This window comes from Mastigoproctus giganteus, chromosome 4, assembly GCF_048544385.1.
Source record: "Mastigoproctus giganteus isolate SK-2022 chromosome 4, ASM4854438v1, whole genome shotgun sequence".
Classification (NCBI taxonomy): domain Eukaryota; kingdom Metazoa; phylum Arthropoda; class Arachnida; order Uropygi; family Thelyphonidae; genus Mastigoproctus; species Mastigoproctus giganteus.
This window is the reverse complement of record NC_143578.1, coordinates 207,768,170-207,782,321: the sequence shown is the minus strand read 5'-3', so window position 1 is coordinate 207,782,321 and position 14,152 is coordinate 207,768,170. Positions and strand designations below refer to the sequence as shown.

Sequence of the window (14,152 nt, the reverse complement as noted above, 5' to 3'; positions counted from 1 at the left end):
ATGTTGAACTTCCCAATTTCTGATAGTAGGAACAGAGAGGTTGAGGCAAGCTATCTCACTGGTTGAGCTGTATAAAAAAATATTAATTTTGAAATGACTTTCTATAGCATAAATCATAATTTCAAGAATACAATATTGTTGGTGGTTCATCGAGTTATTGTAATTATACTAAGAAAAGTGGTTAAGTTGAAAACTGATTGGTAAACTTAGTAATCCTCAAGTCTAGGCTCAACTACCATGCCTGAAACAAAAAAAAAAAAAAAAACGAACTCTCTCTCCCTCCCACTCAGTCTGATCCTTAGCCAATTCTGAAGAGTAACCATTAATTATAATTCTTTTGTCCTCCTATCATGTGATCATCTTGTAATACTTAAGAGGACCTTATGTTGCAATCTGTCATGTGGGTGAGAGAGATGCCTGTTAAAGTGCAAGTGTCAACTATTATTCAAATCAGTTTCATTTATTTGTACTTCTGAGCTTATTGCTTGTCACCTTTAGAGTGATATGAAAGTACTATCTTTGTGCACAAGTTTCAGTGTTTCTTAATCTGTGATGTCTCATTTAATTGAAAAGTATGAATATACAAGCTAAGAGAAATTTTCATTTTAGGGTTTTGCACTGGATAAAATAACTAAACCAGTGAACTTTTTTAAATTCGTAATTGTCTTCATACACAAATTTTCCATCAGTGTTCATTTAGTATGTCTAAACATGATATTTTACTAATGGTTGCCTTATTGACAACTTATTGACTTATGGACATTTTATATAACACTTTCCCGTGGTAACGTGCAACATATCAGCATACAAAGAATATAAGCTCTTGGTAAGCCTTAGTTCTCTAAAAAAGTAAATTGCCAACAGTTGAAACTTTTCCTTGGTGTTTACTATCAAGAATTAAAGATTCTTCCTTATTTCTTGCTAGCAAAGTTATTGCACTTAACTTTATGTGCAGTAGCTTTGCCAAATTGTCTCATAGAGAAAAATTCCTTTGTAGAACAACAGTATTATAAAATAAAGCTTACATATGTTTTCTCTTCATATTTTCCCTTTTTATACTTAGTATTTATCTTTGTTGCACAAAATTTATTTTTAATAGTGGGAGTGAATATTTTGAGTTTTACTTAATTTTGCTGAATGCTGAGAATACAAATACCTGCATTCTTCAAAAAGAAAAAATCACTGTGTATCCTCTTTAGAAAGAATGGCATTGAAAGTATTACTCAACAATAACTCAATATTAATCTTGCACACAGTAACCAAGTATGAAATTTGTTTTATGGTAAACATTCAACAGTAATCACATTTCTACTCCATGGTTCATATTTTTCTTTTCTGTTTCCATGTTTTGTGATGTTTTTTTTTATGTTAACACTTGAATCATACCATACTATTGCAATAGTGATAATCTCACTTTAGACATCAATTTATCACCATTTTTAAACTTAGGGAAGAAATTATTGCTATGTAAGAATTAATTGCATTAAAACTAGGAATGCACTTCTTCCACAATTGAAACTTGAAATACTGACACTTTAACCCCTTCGTGGATTATCCCAAGATATCTTGTTTTTAGTTTAAAAAGTTATTTGGACCTATACGAAACATCTCGGGATACAATAATACCTCTAAATTTAGGACTGAAATGCATTTATCTGGCTAATTTTGCCTTAGCCAGGTAAATTCTGAGATGTCTCAGGATTTTCTTATGCCTGGAAGCAGACGACTGGCTTTCATTTTACTTATGTTGTAGAACAATAGAAGAACAGTAGTGCACGTTCCTGTGCTGCCAGTAAGCAAAATATAATTTGCCGCCCTAAAGACAGAATACTGAACCCATGAAAACAATTCACAAAAATAATATTGAAAAATATTTCGGCGCCCTCTTGAACTGCCGCCCATAAGCGATGTTTACCTCGCCTATCCACTTTCGGCAGCCGTGTATCAGAATGTAGTTAATTCGCAATTATTGCTTGTGGCAGGAGGTTACTGCTTGTGCATTCCACTTGATTTTTTAAATTTATTTATATAATGAGTAATGAAGGGTTTTTCTGTTCCTTTCTTTAACTCAAGCGCTAATTTATTTTAAAAAATCTGTAATATAATTTGCACACTTTTTGGCATACACAAGATAACTCGGGATATATCCCAAATGGGTTAATTTCTACGAAAAAATTAATAAAAAAACAAACTACACAATGAGTATTTGCATGATGCATACTTTTAATCTGTAAAATAAAAAAAGTCGATCCATTAAGGCACATTTTCTGGGGAAAAAATGTTCCGGGAAGGGGTTAAACAATGCTTGAGTAAGATGGTTGATAAAAGGTCAGCACTGTAGAGGCATTGCCATCACCTTCAGCTTGATGACAGGACAACTGACAAACTTGTGATAACTTTATATAGCTCTTCCTTTAATCTTAGAGACAGTCTTGGCTAATGTTTGTATCATACTCTTGTATATTTTAATATATTTTCTGATTATCACTTACAATTAAGTAAAAATGATTGAATAAGATTTTTTATTTATAGAGATATCAAGTTGCATTATCAAGTTGAGTGCCTGCCATAGCAGATATCAAACACAAGGATGCAATAATACTTTTTTTTCCTTTTTCCCCCTTCCCCCCCCTTTTTTTTTCTCCTTTTTTTTCCTTTTTCTTCTTTTTTTTGAGTGTATTGTGGATCTAGCCCATGCAACTACTACGTACGGTAACGTTCATATGTTCAATCTTGTAAATTCTGATCCCCTTTGGCCATCTCAGAGTATAAACAAAATTTATTTAAATATAAGAATTATAAAAAAAAAAATTTTTTTTTTTTTTTTTCCCTCCAAATGAATATATATAGGAGAACTGTGTAGGGTGGAAGAGATAATGCCACATGAAAATTGGATGACATGAAGTGTGCCATAACTACCAGGAAAAGATAAAAAGTTGGGAGCCACTGTGCTGGATAACAAGTATGCGTTAGTGGAAGTTATAGTTTGTTAAAACTATAATTGTCTGTGAATAGATGTAAATAAAACAGCATCAAACAACTAAATAATCCAAACTGGACTGATGGGATGCAAGTAACAATAATATACATGCGTGTGTATTAAATGGAAAATGTTGATTAAAATTAAATAAACGTTTAATTCCGTGAGCTTATCGATCCTGTAATGCTTTGTATCCAGAGCCTTTCAATATATACTCAACTATTAAGATGTAATGTCATCAGAAAAATAAACCGTCTATATATATTAAATGTAATATAGAATCATGAGTATTAAACGTGTAGTTTGTTGTTGGATAAAGATAAATAATCAATGAAATGACAGTTACACCAAAAAGTCTAAAGGATGCAAAAGTAAATATATGTATTGTAAGAATTGATAAGTCTGATAGTTTGCATAGACAGACGTGAAAAATACACAGAGAGCCAGGTAAGGATACTAGAGGGGTAAGGATAGCAGGTACTAGAAGGGTAAGGATAGCAGAAAAAAAGTGTTGTAGATATGTAAAAGGAGAAAGAATGTGAATATCCTATAAATTATGATGAATTAAGAGAATTATAGGTTGAATTGCAAAGCCAATTAGAGGAAACTGCAAAGTAAAATGATTATAAACAAATAAAATAAAAGGTGGGATAGCTATCATCAGATACGTGTGGGCAAATTTAAAGTCAAAAACAGGGATAGCAAAAATCTGATGTCAGCTAAAGTAAATACAGTCGGTCCTCGTATAACACGTGTTTACATTACACGAATTCGATCATACACGATTTATAAATAGGGGAACGATATCTTATATAACACGAACCGAATTCGCTTATGCATGATTCGCCTTTGTGTTTACAAGAAATGGCAGTCTAATGCGGAATCACCCCAACCGAACGCAACACGATAGGAATGAAGAAGATTCTGAAAATGTATTTGTGTTTTATATCAGTGAAGGGGAAACATATTTCACCATAATAACGTAAAAACCAACACAATTCCAGCTATCGATATAATCGCAAATGCAATTAGATGGAGTTCACTACCACTTTATAACAGATTCCACTAGCAGAAACGAAACTGGAAATTGTTTTTATTGTTTTATGGTAGTAACCCCCAGAAATGTGCTTTAGTAAAATGTGGGGTGTTAATAGTGTATTAACACCCCACAACTGAATAAACAACACCTTTACGGTGTTGTTTATTCAGTTGCTATACGCGAGCAGCTTTGTTTATGTGTATCAAGCGTGCCTCCTCGTTTTGTAATTGCGCTTTATTCCCTAAAAATTAGTAAAATACTTAAAAGGTGTGAAAAGGAAGCGTCCTGGCGAAGACACTGCAGATTCAGAGAGAGAGAGAAAAAAAAAAAAGCAATATCGATAAACAGAGGCGGACTGGGTCAAAAATTCTTACCCGGGAAAATATATAGTGGCCTCATACTACGGTTTATGGCCAAAATCACACCGGCCTCCGGCCCACCAGGATTTCCCGGGTAAGGCTTATGGCCAGTCCGCCTCTGTCGATAGAGAAAAAAATATGAAATTGTGAAACGCTTTGAGCGAAATGAAAGACCACGTGATATTGCACGTGCTACAGACCTAAATGAGGCAACGCCGAGAATTACAAAGAATGCGGAGAAAATAAAAACAACTTTCGTAGCAGGAACAGCTCAAAGTGTAATTGAAATCCATTAGATTAAGACACAAGAATTGGAAGGGATGGAACGGCTGTCATCTGTTTGGAGAGAAAATCAAACAAAAAACAAGTTTGCTTACGATAGAAGCAAAAGCATTAGCAATATTTTATTACGTAATAGTCATTACGTATTATAAAATACGTAAGTATTTTATTACGACTATTTTATTTAATATAATAATTTTTTTTACGAATAACACGTATTTTATTCGTAAAAATACTTTTTTAGTATTAAAAAATACTAAAACTACTTTATTATAATGTAATAAATAATAAAAATATATATTATATTTTTATTACGTATTTTAATCGTTATAAAATACGTAAGTATTTTATAACGATTAAAATTACCCGATTATTTATTGTGTTTGGTAATGTTTTGGTTCCAAATGTGTGTTCAATCTTGGGTGGTCAGCACCTAACCCCACTTTTCCCATAGGGCCTGTTGTTTATATTGCACGATTTTGCATTGCACGAGGTTTTCTAGGAACACAATTATCGTGCTATACGAGGACAGACTGTATACATACATGGTCGGGTATTACATCAGGGAACTACACCTGACCATGTGTCGGGAACTGCATTTCTATACTTGTCCATAACAGTGGAAGAGAGGCTAAATAAAGCAAAAAGAATAAAATTACATGGGATAAAGCAGTACATTATCTTAACTTATAGGATATTCACATTTTTCTGCTATCCTTACCCTCCTAGTACCTGTCATTTTTGTGTATTTTTCACTTCCATCTGTGCAAACTCTGTCAGACTGATCAATTCTATCAGACTCTCAAATTCTTATTCAGGAGGAATAGTAAATAATTTGGGAGGTTATAGTATTGATTATTTTGAGTAAAAAAGTTCATATAAACATGTCCAATTCTCAATGGATATGGAGATACAGCAGTTTGAAACTGTCATGCACAAAGCCATTATAAGAGGTATTAAAGAACAATAAATGACTTATTGTTTGTATTTATTGACTTTTTGGATAATACAAAACACAAATCGACAAATTGTTTACAGTTCACAATAAATGTTTGAAAATTCCACCGCCAACCTCAGTGCACTTTGCGACTCTTGTGGTAATATGATGTGTTGTTCTTCTGAGGTCGTCTTGGTGTTCCTTTACGAGGGCAGCAGTATCCAAAATGCAAGCAAGGAATTCGTTCTTATATTCAACTTTTCTTTGTATACTGCGCTTTTCCTCCAACCCTTGGTGGCCATTGAATGGGACCACGGTGGCTGATCCATCATTCAAGGAAGGTTCAATTTAGATGTTGTATCACCAGATGGGTATAATATGCAGGGGCTCTGTCAAGCTGAATACCAATCCTTATAGCCAAGGGAACATTCTCCAATAGTAGTGGAAGTTCGTTTTGCAGAAATTCTAGGTAAGTGGGCCCTGTAAGAAGATTTTGTAATACAACAGGCCCAATCAACTGATTGTCGATGATACCACACATTTACAGAGAATCAATGTTGAAACTTTGTTTCTACAGTGGCATGTGGATTTTCATCTGACCATATATGTGAGAGTTATGGGTGTTGATACCGTCAAAGTAGCTTCATCTCTGAACAGTGTTAATGGAATTAATTGGCGATTAGCATTTGCCCACCGACAAAATTCCAATCGCCAGATGTTGTCTCCTGGTTGAAGGTATTGCACTGGCTATATGTGAAATGGATATAAGCCTTATTCATGCAAAGTTTGTCATAGTCTTGTCTGTGGAATACCGATACGCATAGAAATTCTTTGTGTGCTAATAGTAGGACTATAGGTCTACCTAATGAAAATGTCTACTATTTCATCCACATTTTGTTCATTTGCACGTTCAGAAGAAATATCAGCACTGGAAACTGTATCATTCTCATGCAGTTTGGTGTAAACACTCTTGAATCCAGTATTCTGAAGTTAGGAAACTGTCAATGGTATTCTCTACAAGCAGCAGTAGTTTCCACCACAAAAACCATATTGGCATATTCATCATGTGTGAAGATGTGCAGCATTCTTAACAACACTTCTAACACCAAACAGTGTCAGGTTATAACTGCCTCTTCATCACATCTAATTCAGGGAGCTGTGTGCGTCAGTTTCAAACAGGTGTATCTCTGTATGCATTGAGAATTGGACACATGTTTATATGAACTCTTTTACTCAGAATAATCAATACTATAACCTCTCAAAATATTTACTACTCCTGAATCTCTGTCTGTCTGTCTGGTAAATTATTGAAACTATCAATGGTATCAGTTTGACAGTATTAATCGTATGAACTGAGCTTAAGGTATTCAGAGTAACATTAATTTGGGAGAGGGAGGAGGGATGTAATGGGTACACACCAGAGTAGATGATAGCGTTATTTATGACAGTGGGCTCTCTTTTTTTCTGCTGCATAAAATTTATTCATTTTTCTTGTTTTTACTTTTGAATTTAGGAAGTTCCAAACCCAGCTTCAAATAATCTACAATCTATTGGGCTTTCCAAATCATCTGAACCGGAATCAGATGAATCGAAGGCAATACATCTTTCTGTTTCTTTTACAAAGGAACCATTTGGTAAGGTAAATATAACATTTCATATTTTCTCTTAAGTTTCAATAATGTGAATATTTTTGTGATAGACATTAGTTAAAATTAAATAAATCAATATGGAGTTGTTAGAGTAATCTGTATATATCTCTGTGGGATTTCGTTGATGAAAATTGAGGTTTTCAATTTTCAACAATAAAAATAACATGGTTGTCACCACATGTATGTAACATGGTTGTGATGTGATTTAAAATTGTTATCACCACCCTATTTCTGCTGCAAGGATCATGTTTTGAATGTATTTGAATTGAATTTGCTTTTCCCTTAGCAATGCAAATTTGCAGTGCTAGGGGAAGTACAAATCCAAGCCCTTTTGCATTCATTTCAGTAAACATTAAATATGGATACAGTATGTGGCTCTTGATATATTTTGTAAAGCAGTCTATTTCCATTTGCTTTTACATCAAAATTCTGAAAATTCAAAATCTTATATCGAAATTTCTTTCTTGCTACCCAGACTGTAAATAATAAACTTAAAAAAAAAAAAAAAAATTTTTTTTTTTTTTTTTTTTTTATACTAAAAGTTGTGTGTGCATCTGTGCAAAATGCCCAAAGTTGCTAAACAATGCAGTAGTACCTTTCAGCAGTTAGTCATTATTTTCAACCTGACAGTTGCTCACTGGTACCCACTTAAAAAGGACTGAAATGCCAAGCCATGTTACAGTATTTACTTTGCCTCTCTTTCGCTGGTGATCTATCACAGACCAGCACACCACCTGTGTTGCCAAGAATCGCACCCACAGCCTATTTTAATCTCAGAAATGGGGGTATATCCTAACACCCCGTTCCTGTTAATATTAAGCTTCATGTTGCTGAGGTACAGTGCCTCTAAACTCAGCATAGTAATAGTCTCTTGTTAGTCTTGGCATTGACCTTTGTACACCACCTCACTGTTTACCATGTTAATCAGAGTATAGCTGTGGTTAAAGTAGCTTTCAGTAAAATTTCATTAATATTTCTTGCCTTAGGAGTTGAATCAGTATATTATTATATTTATATACAACTCTCTGACAACCTTGTCCAATATGGCTAGGAAAAAGTGTTCTAAGCCACTCACTTTTTCTTAACTTGAATTTCAGTAGATCATAGTTTTCAGAAAATACATAGAATGGAAGGTTTCTCCAAGGAACAGAAATAGAAGTGAGAAATGAGGAAGAAAAGTTAGTTTGAAGATCAAGTTTGAATAAATATTAACATGCATTTTGGACTTTTTTTTTAATTTTTTTATTTTTAAACCTATCCATCCCCTCCAGGAAGAACTATAGATTCTTTATAGTTCTTCCTTGAATTTATTTAAACTGCCCACTTCCACAACAATGGATGGAAATCTGTTCCAGCAATCAAAACACCCTTTAGCTGAAGGAATACTTCTGCACATCTATTCTGCAACCATCCTTCCTCAATTTGAATTTATGCCTCCCTCATGAGCGTAATCTGAGCAAGAGGAAGAATCCCATCAGCACTGAGCTTGCTCTAGCTGTTCAAAGCCTTAAACACCTCAATCAGATCACTTCTCAGGTGCATAGTCTCCAGTTGTTGTAATTTGCAGAAATATGCCCTGACCATTGACTTATACAGTGGGATAATTGCCTCCTTATCCCTGCTAACAAAACTCCTGTGTCCAGTGTTCATATAACTTCATATCTGACTGCACAATCACTGCCAGGTCGTTTTCATTTTCTACCACTACATGTAGTACAACATAGTTGGTACGCTACTCTGGGGTTATTTCTACGCATATGTAGTACTTTGCATTTGTTGTTGTTAAACTTCAGTTGCTATTTCTCAGCCCATCCCCCTAACTTTTTGAGATTCTTTTGCAGTGTTTGTACCATCTACAAACTTCGACATTAAGCCTGATGCCTTCATAAATATCATTGATAAATATAGGAAACAACAATAGGGCCCAACACCAAACCCTGAGGGAATCCACTAATAACATTGATCCATGAGGAGTAGTGCCCATTGATTATCACTGTCTTCTCCCATTCAACCATCCCATTTCTTGGGGAAGTAGATAGAAATGTTAAATTTGAAGATGACAGTATACAATGTAGCAGCAAAACATTCATTATAAGAATGTTTAACTGTTGGTTTTTGGCAGTCTCTTTGAATTAGGCAGCCTATTTAACCAGACTACTTGTTTTCAATTAATACTTCCCATCTCAAATAATTTGATATCAAATTTACAAGGATATATACTGTATTACTTTGAACTAACTTGTACTGAATTAAGAGTTTTTTTTTTTTTTTATGATAAATATGTTTTGATGCAAAATGTTTTTGCTCTAAAATTTTAAGCAAAAACATTTTGCCTGTAAGCTCTGGGAGTGAATTTTTTGCATTAACTGAAAGGCAGAATGTTTAATTTCTTAAAAATAATCATTCTTGCAGGCAGAAGAAACAACAGACATGAAGTTGGATTTCACCTTTGATTCTGAACTCGCTCAGCTGGCAGAAAAGGCAGGAAATAGTAATAAAACCATCAATTTAGGACACAATATACAGGTTTCTAATGGGACATCTGTTGGTGTTCAGTCACCTATGTCGCCGTCAACAGATGAACTGAATATGAAAATTGCTTCTGTTAAAAAGGTAATAGGGGAAATAGCACTCATTGTTAAAGCAAACCTTTTCATATTTCTAGATATAATAAGGTATCAAGATTAATAATTGTATTCTAGTAGTCTTAGAAAGTTTTCCTATCACGTAATATTTTAGCAGCAGAGGACACTATTCTACCAAAAGGCATGGGATGCTTTCCTATTGGAAGAAATTGTGACTGAAAAATATTTGTAAATTTTAGATTAATAAAAGAGTGCAGCAGTTAGCCTGAACTGATTTCAGATGTGTGCACTGAATGATGAGCACATGGTAAGAGCTAACATAGTTTTAGAGGGGAATGATAGTGGGATGTTGTTTGGGAGAAATGGTTCTGTATGCTATTGCTCTGGAATTAGACATTCTAGAAGTGACATGGGACCCAAGAAGTGAGCTGGTGGAGTATAAAATGCTGAATGAAAAAGGAGCTGACATGAGACAGCTGATTACCAAATCTTGCTTAGGCTCTGAAGAATCTAAATTTGGAGCTTTGAGTGGCCATAGCAAATCTGTAGTTCTTTTTAAAACTCACAGAAATGAATGCTATGATTTTTCATAGAGGAGTTCTGGTCCACAAGACTAACAAAAATACACACTGAATGACAGCAATTGGCCCTGGGAACAGGTTATGCTACATGTTCTTCCAGTCCTATGGATGTTTGGGCATGGAGAATACTTGGAGAATGTTTGCATCCTGGGTGTTTTGTCCCAACTGCGAAAGTGTGGGGGGGGGGTAAAGAGCTAACATGTCGTTGGCTTTCAATCAAAACCTCGTATGCTGAATTCGTAAAAAAAAAATTTTGTTTGTGATGAGGTTCATTTTTGGTCCCACGTTGCCCTGCAAAACCCTTAGTAATCAATCGATCAAAACAAGTGTTTAAAGACTACAGAAACCTCGCATGTCGTTGGCTGCAAATTCCAACAAAACTTCGTATGTTATGGTTCTCCTGAAAAGTAGTCAATTTCAACTTATGAGGTTTTGATAGACTGTTTCTTGTAGTAGGGACTAAGTCCTTTGATTGCAGTGTATGACATACCATGAGTGCTGGGTCCTACATTGATATTCTTACAATGCTGAGTACTGTGTTCTGGCAATTTTGTGGAAGTGGCTCAACACCTTCCAATATGATAGTGCTCCATTACAAATGAATACATAACTATACATAAAATATTATAAGCTAACAGTTTTTATGAAAGGTATTATTCAGAACAGCTCGTTATGAGCTCCTTCACACATTGCACACCCTTATACCTTGAATAAGTAAAACTTCCCCAATACAGAAGTTTATTCTTATTCTGGTGCCATCTGAGTGGTGGTTGCTACCACCCAAATGGCACAGTTGTTTCTGTGCTAGTCTCCTCATCCTGGTGGGTAGGAACCCAAAGCACAAAATCTGATAATCGAGGTGTGTGACTTATTTCCATAATATGAGAGATTCCAAAAGATAAAAGTTTCAGATTTGTAGTTTTTTGGGGCTAAAGCCTGAAGATATGAAACATTTTAAACAAATGTACATAAGTTAATACATAGCTAAACCTGCTTTTAAATCAGAATAAGTAGCCTTCTACCTTGACTAAGTTGCAAAAACCTTGGGAGGTGCAATATGGCCACAGAAGCCGATGCGCCAACAACTACCAAATCAAAAAAAAAAAAAAAAAAAAAAAACCTTGACTAAGTAACATTTCCCCAATAGTGTAGTCTATTGTTGCTTGTTCTCATTTCAGTGCCACTGCCACCACCTCAGCTTTGTTTTAATGCCATCAGTCCACCTTTTGTCTTCTCTCCCTTCATTTTAGCTTAAATATCTGTTTAGCATTTTGCCTCCTCCCATCCTTCATATATGCACTTACCATCTAAGTTTACTTTGCTTACCTCTGTTTTGATATTTGTTGTCCCAAGAATTTTTTCTTATTTTCTCATTTGTAGCATGGTCCTGCTGTTGCTTCCATTTACAGGTGACTCCCGCTTAACGCTGATAATTCATAAGTTGGCAGCAGTGTTATTAGCAAAAATCCTGTAAATCATGGGCAGGATACCATGTGCCTTCCTAGCCATCTATTTTCACTTATTGGAAATTTTCATGTAAGATTGAATAGTAACACCAGACATTTCCATCTTAAACCACTTTTAGATTCCTCCTAGCTTATGTCACTCCAGTATTTTTGTATCTTCAAATGTATAACCTGACATTTATAAGCATTAAACTTTATTTGCCATTTTCTGGACCCTATATGCATCTGGTCCAAATCTTTTTAAGCAGTTAGGAAGAAATCATTGTGACATATATTGTTATTATTATATTATTTCTCCCTAGTGGGGTGGAAGGTTCCACCCCATGACAGGTACTGGTACGAAGTGCACTGGGTGGTTGCTATGTTTTGTGTTACTGACGGTCGAGGAATTCTCTGACTATCCTACAGGTGTTCAGAATTGCTGCTTTCTGGAGTTCCTTGTAGATGTTCTCTGGGAGACTTGATGCTGCTATTCTCTCGTGTAGGGTCTTTGGCACCAAAAAGATGGTTGACACAACTACCAGGCTGATTATTACATCTTGCATATGCTACATCTCTTTGATCTCCTGTCTTAGGTCCATGTACTTCTTGGGCTTTTCCTTGTCTATTTTCTGGAGTTTGTCAGTGTTGGGCACCACTGTGTCGATCAGATACATAGTCTTTTCAGTTCTGCCAATAAGGGTTGCAACCAGTCTGTTGTGTGGGATTGTCTTGTATGTTATGGTGCAGTCCCAGTACAGCTAGGAAATGTACTTGTAATCGGTACACTTTTTCTGATTAACTGGTATTTCCTTGCTAGCTTTTGATGTATTATCCTGGCTACCTGTCAGTGTCTACAAGTATACTTATTATTAGTGGCATGTAATGCAAGAAATCAAGTTTATAAATCATCAGCAAAAAAAAAACCTCCATCTCTTGTCCAAACCCTCCCCCCCCAATAATTTGTCTAGTTTTCCCTTGAATTTATTCAAACTGCCCGCTTCCACATCAGATGGAAGTTTGTTCCAACAGTCAGCTACCACTGGCTGAAGGCAAACCTCGCATCTATCCTGCAACCATCCTTCCTCAGTTTGAATTTATTCCCCCTCATGTGTGTAGCCTGAGAAAGAGAGAAAATTCCATCTACTTTGGAAATCAATGAATACTGTTATGGGCCTAAAAAAAAACAACTTTTGGGCTGCATACATTCTGCTCACTACTAGTCAGATATCTATAGTTTAATACATAGGTGGCTATTTGCTTAGAAATTTCACTAATTAAATCTCCTTTTATTATGGGAGTTTTTTCTATTAAGATATGATGTAATATATCTTTTTTATTTTATATTATAATACATTATTATTAATATAAGAAATTATAATATATTATAATACTACATTTTATTGGGGGTTTTTTTTGTTGTTTTTTTTATGATATTTCGGTATATTGATTTTATTTATTGATGTGTATTAAAAAACCTGAATTGTGCTGAATTTGCTAACAGAAATTCTTTTCAAATTCTAATTTATATTTTAATAGGCCAAAAGAAGGTTCAAATTTAACAGTCAAACCATGCCATTTAAATGCACCCCAAAACAGCAGAGAATTCAGTTTTGTATTAGCTCATTTCATATTCAAGACCATTTGGTGTAAAGTTTAATTATGTTAAATTGTGTGTTATTAATGTTCATTCCTGTTGATCCTAATTAAGTGGTACATTATTTTATTAGGTTTGGGAGAGCATTCCACCAATGCCCACTGTTTTGGAACATCCTCCTAATGGTCCCTCTAGTGTTGTGGAGGAAACATGTCCAACATCATTTAGTTCTTTTTCTGGAACAGCAGATCCATCAACGAATTCATTTTCCAGTAGTTTAGAGTCCACATCACAGACACGGAATGATTCTGCAGTTGAAGGAAGAGATTTATCTTTTAGGTGGGTTTTAATCATTATAAGTAAATGATTTCTGTTAACATAGGATTTTTGTATATACAGGTTGTTAGAATCTCCTCCCTCCCCCCCAACCTCCCAGTGCTATATCTGTTCATTAGTCAGTGTTGCAGCAATCTTGCCACCTTGGCATTCATATGATAACTTTTTGGGACCTGATTTTACAATGTTAGTGAGCATTCATCATACAGAACAGTATTGACAAATTATTGAATAGTTTTGTTGATACATTTGTATGTTACTATTGAATAGTGCTTGTTGATATCTTTGTATGTTAAATGATCGAGGAATGTATTTTTTTTAAATTAGATAGGTTCCTAGATTCTGGTATTATGCATTTTAAC

At 34.8% G+C, this 14,152-nt stretch overlaps 1 protein-coding gene across 4 annotated transcripts in view; it reads left to right on the top strand.

The window, feature by feature from the left end:
• Positions 1-14,152, top strand: part of LOC150087353 (uncharacterized) — a 521,069-nt gene that overhangs the window by 457,778 nt on the left and 49,139 nt on the right. For all 4 annotated transcript variants that reach the window (XM_090371151.1, XM_090371150.1, XM_090371149.1 and 1 more), the window contains 3 exons: positions 7,111-7,236; positions 9,659-9,859; positions 13,588-13,793. In XM_090371151.1, coding sequence (XP_090227277.1) covers positions 7,111-7,236; positions 9,659-9,859; positions 13,588-13,793 — 533 coding nt within the window. The remainder of the gene's footprint in view (positions 1-7,110; positions 7,237-9,658; positions 9,860-13,587; positions 13,794-14,152) is intronic.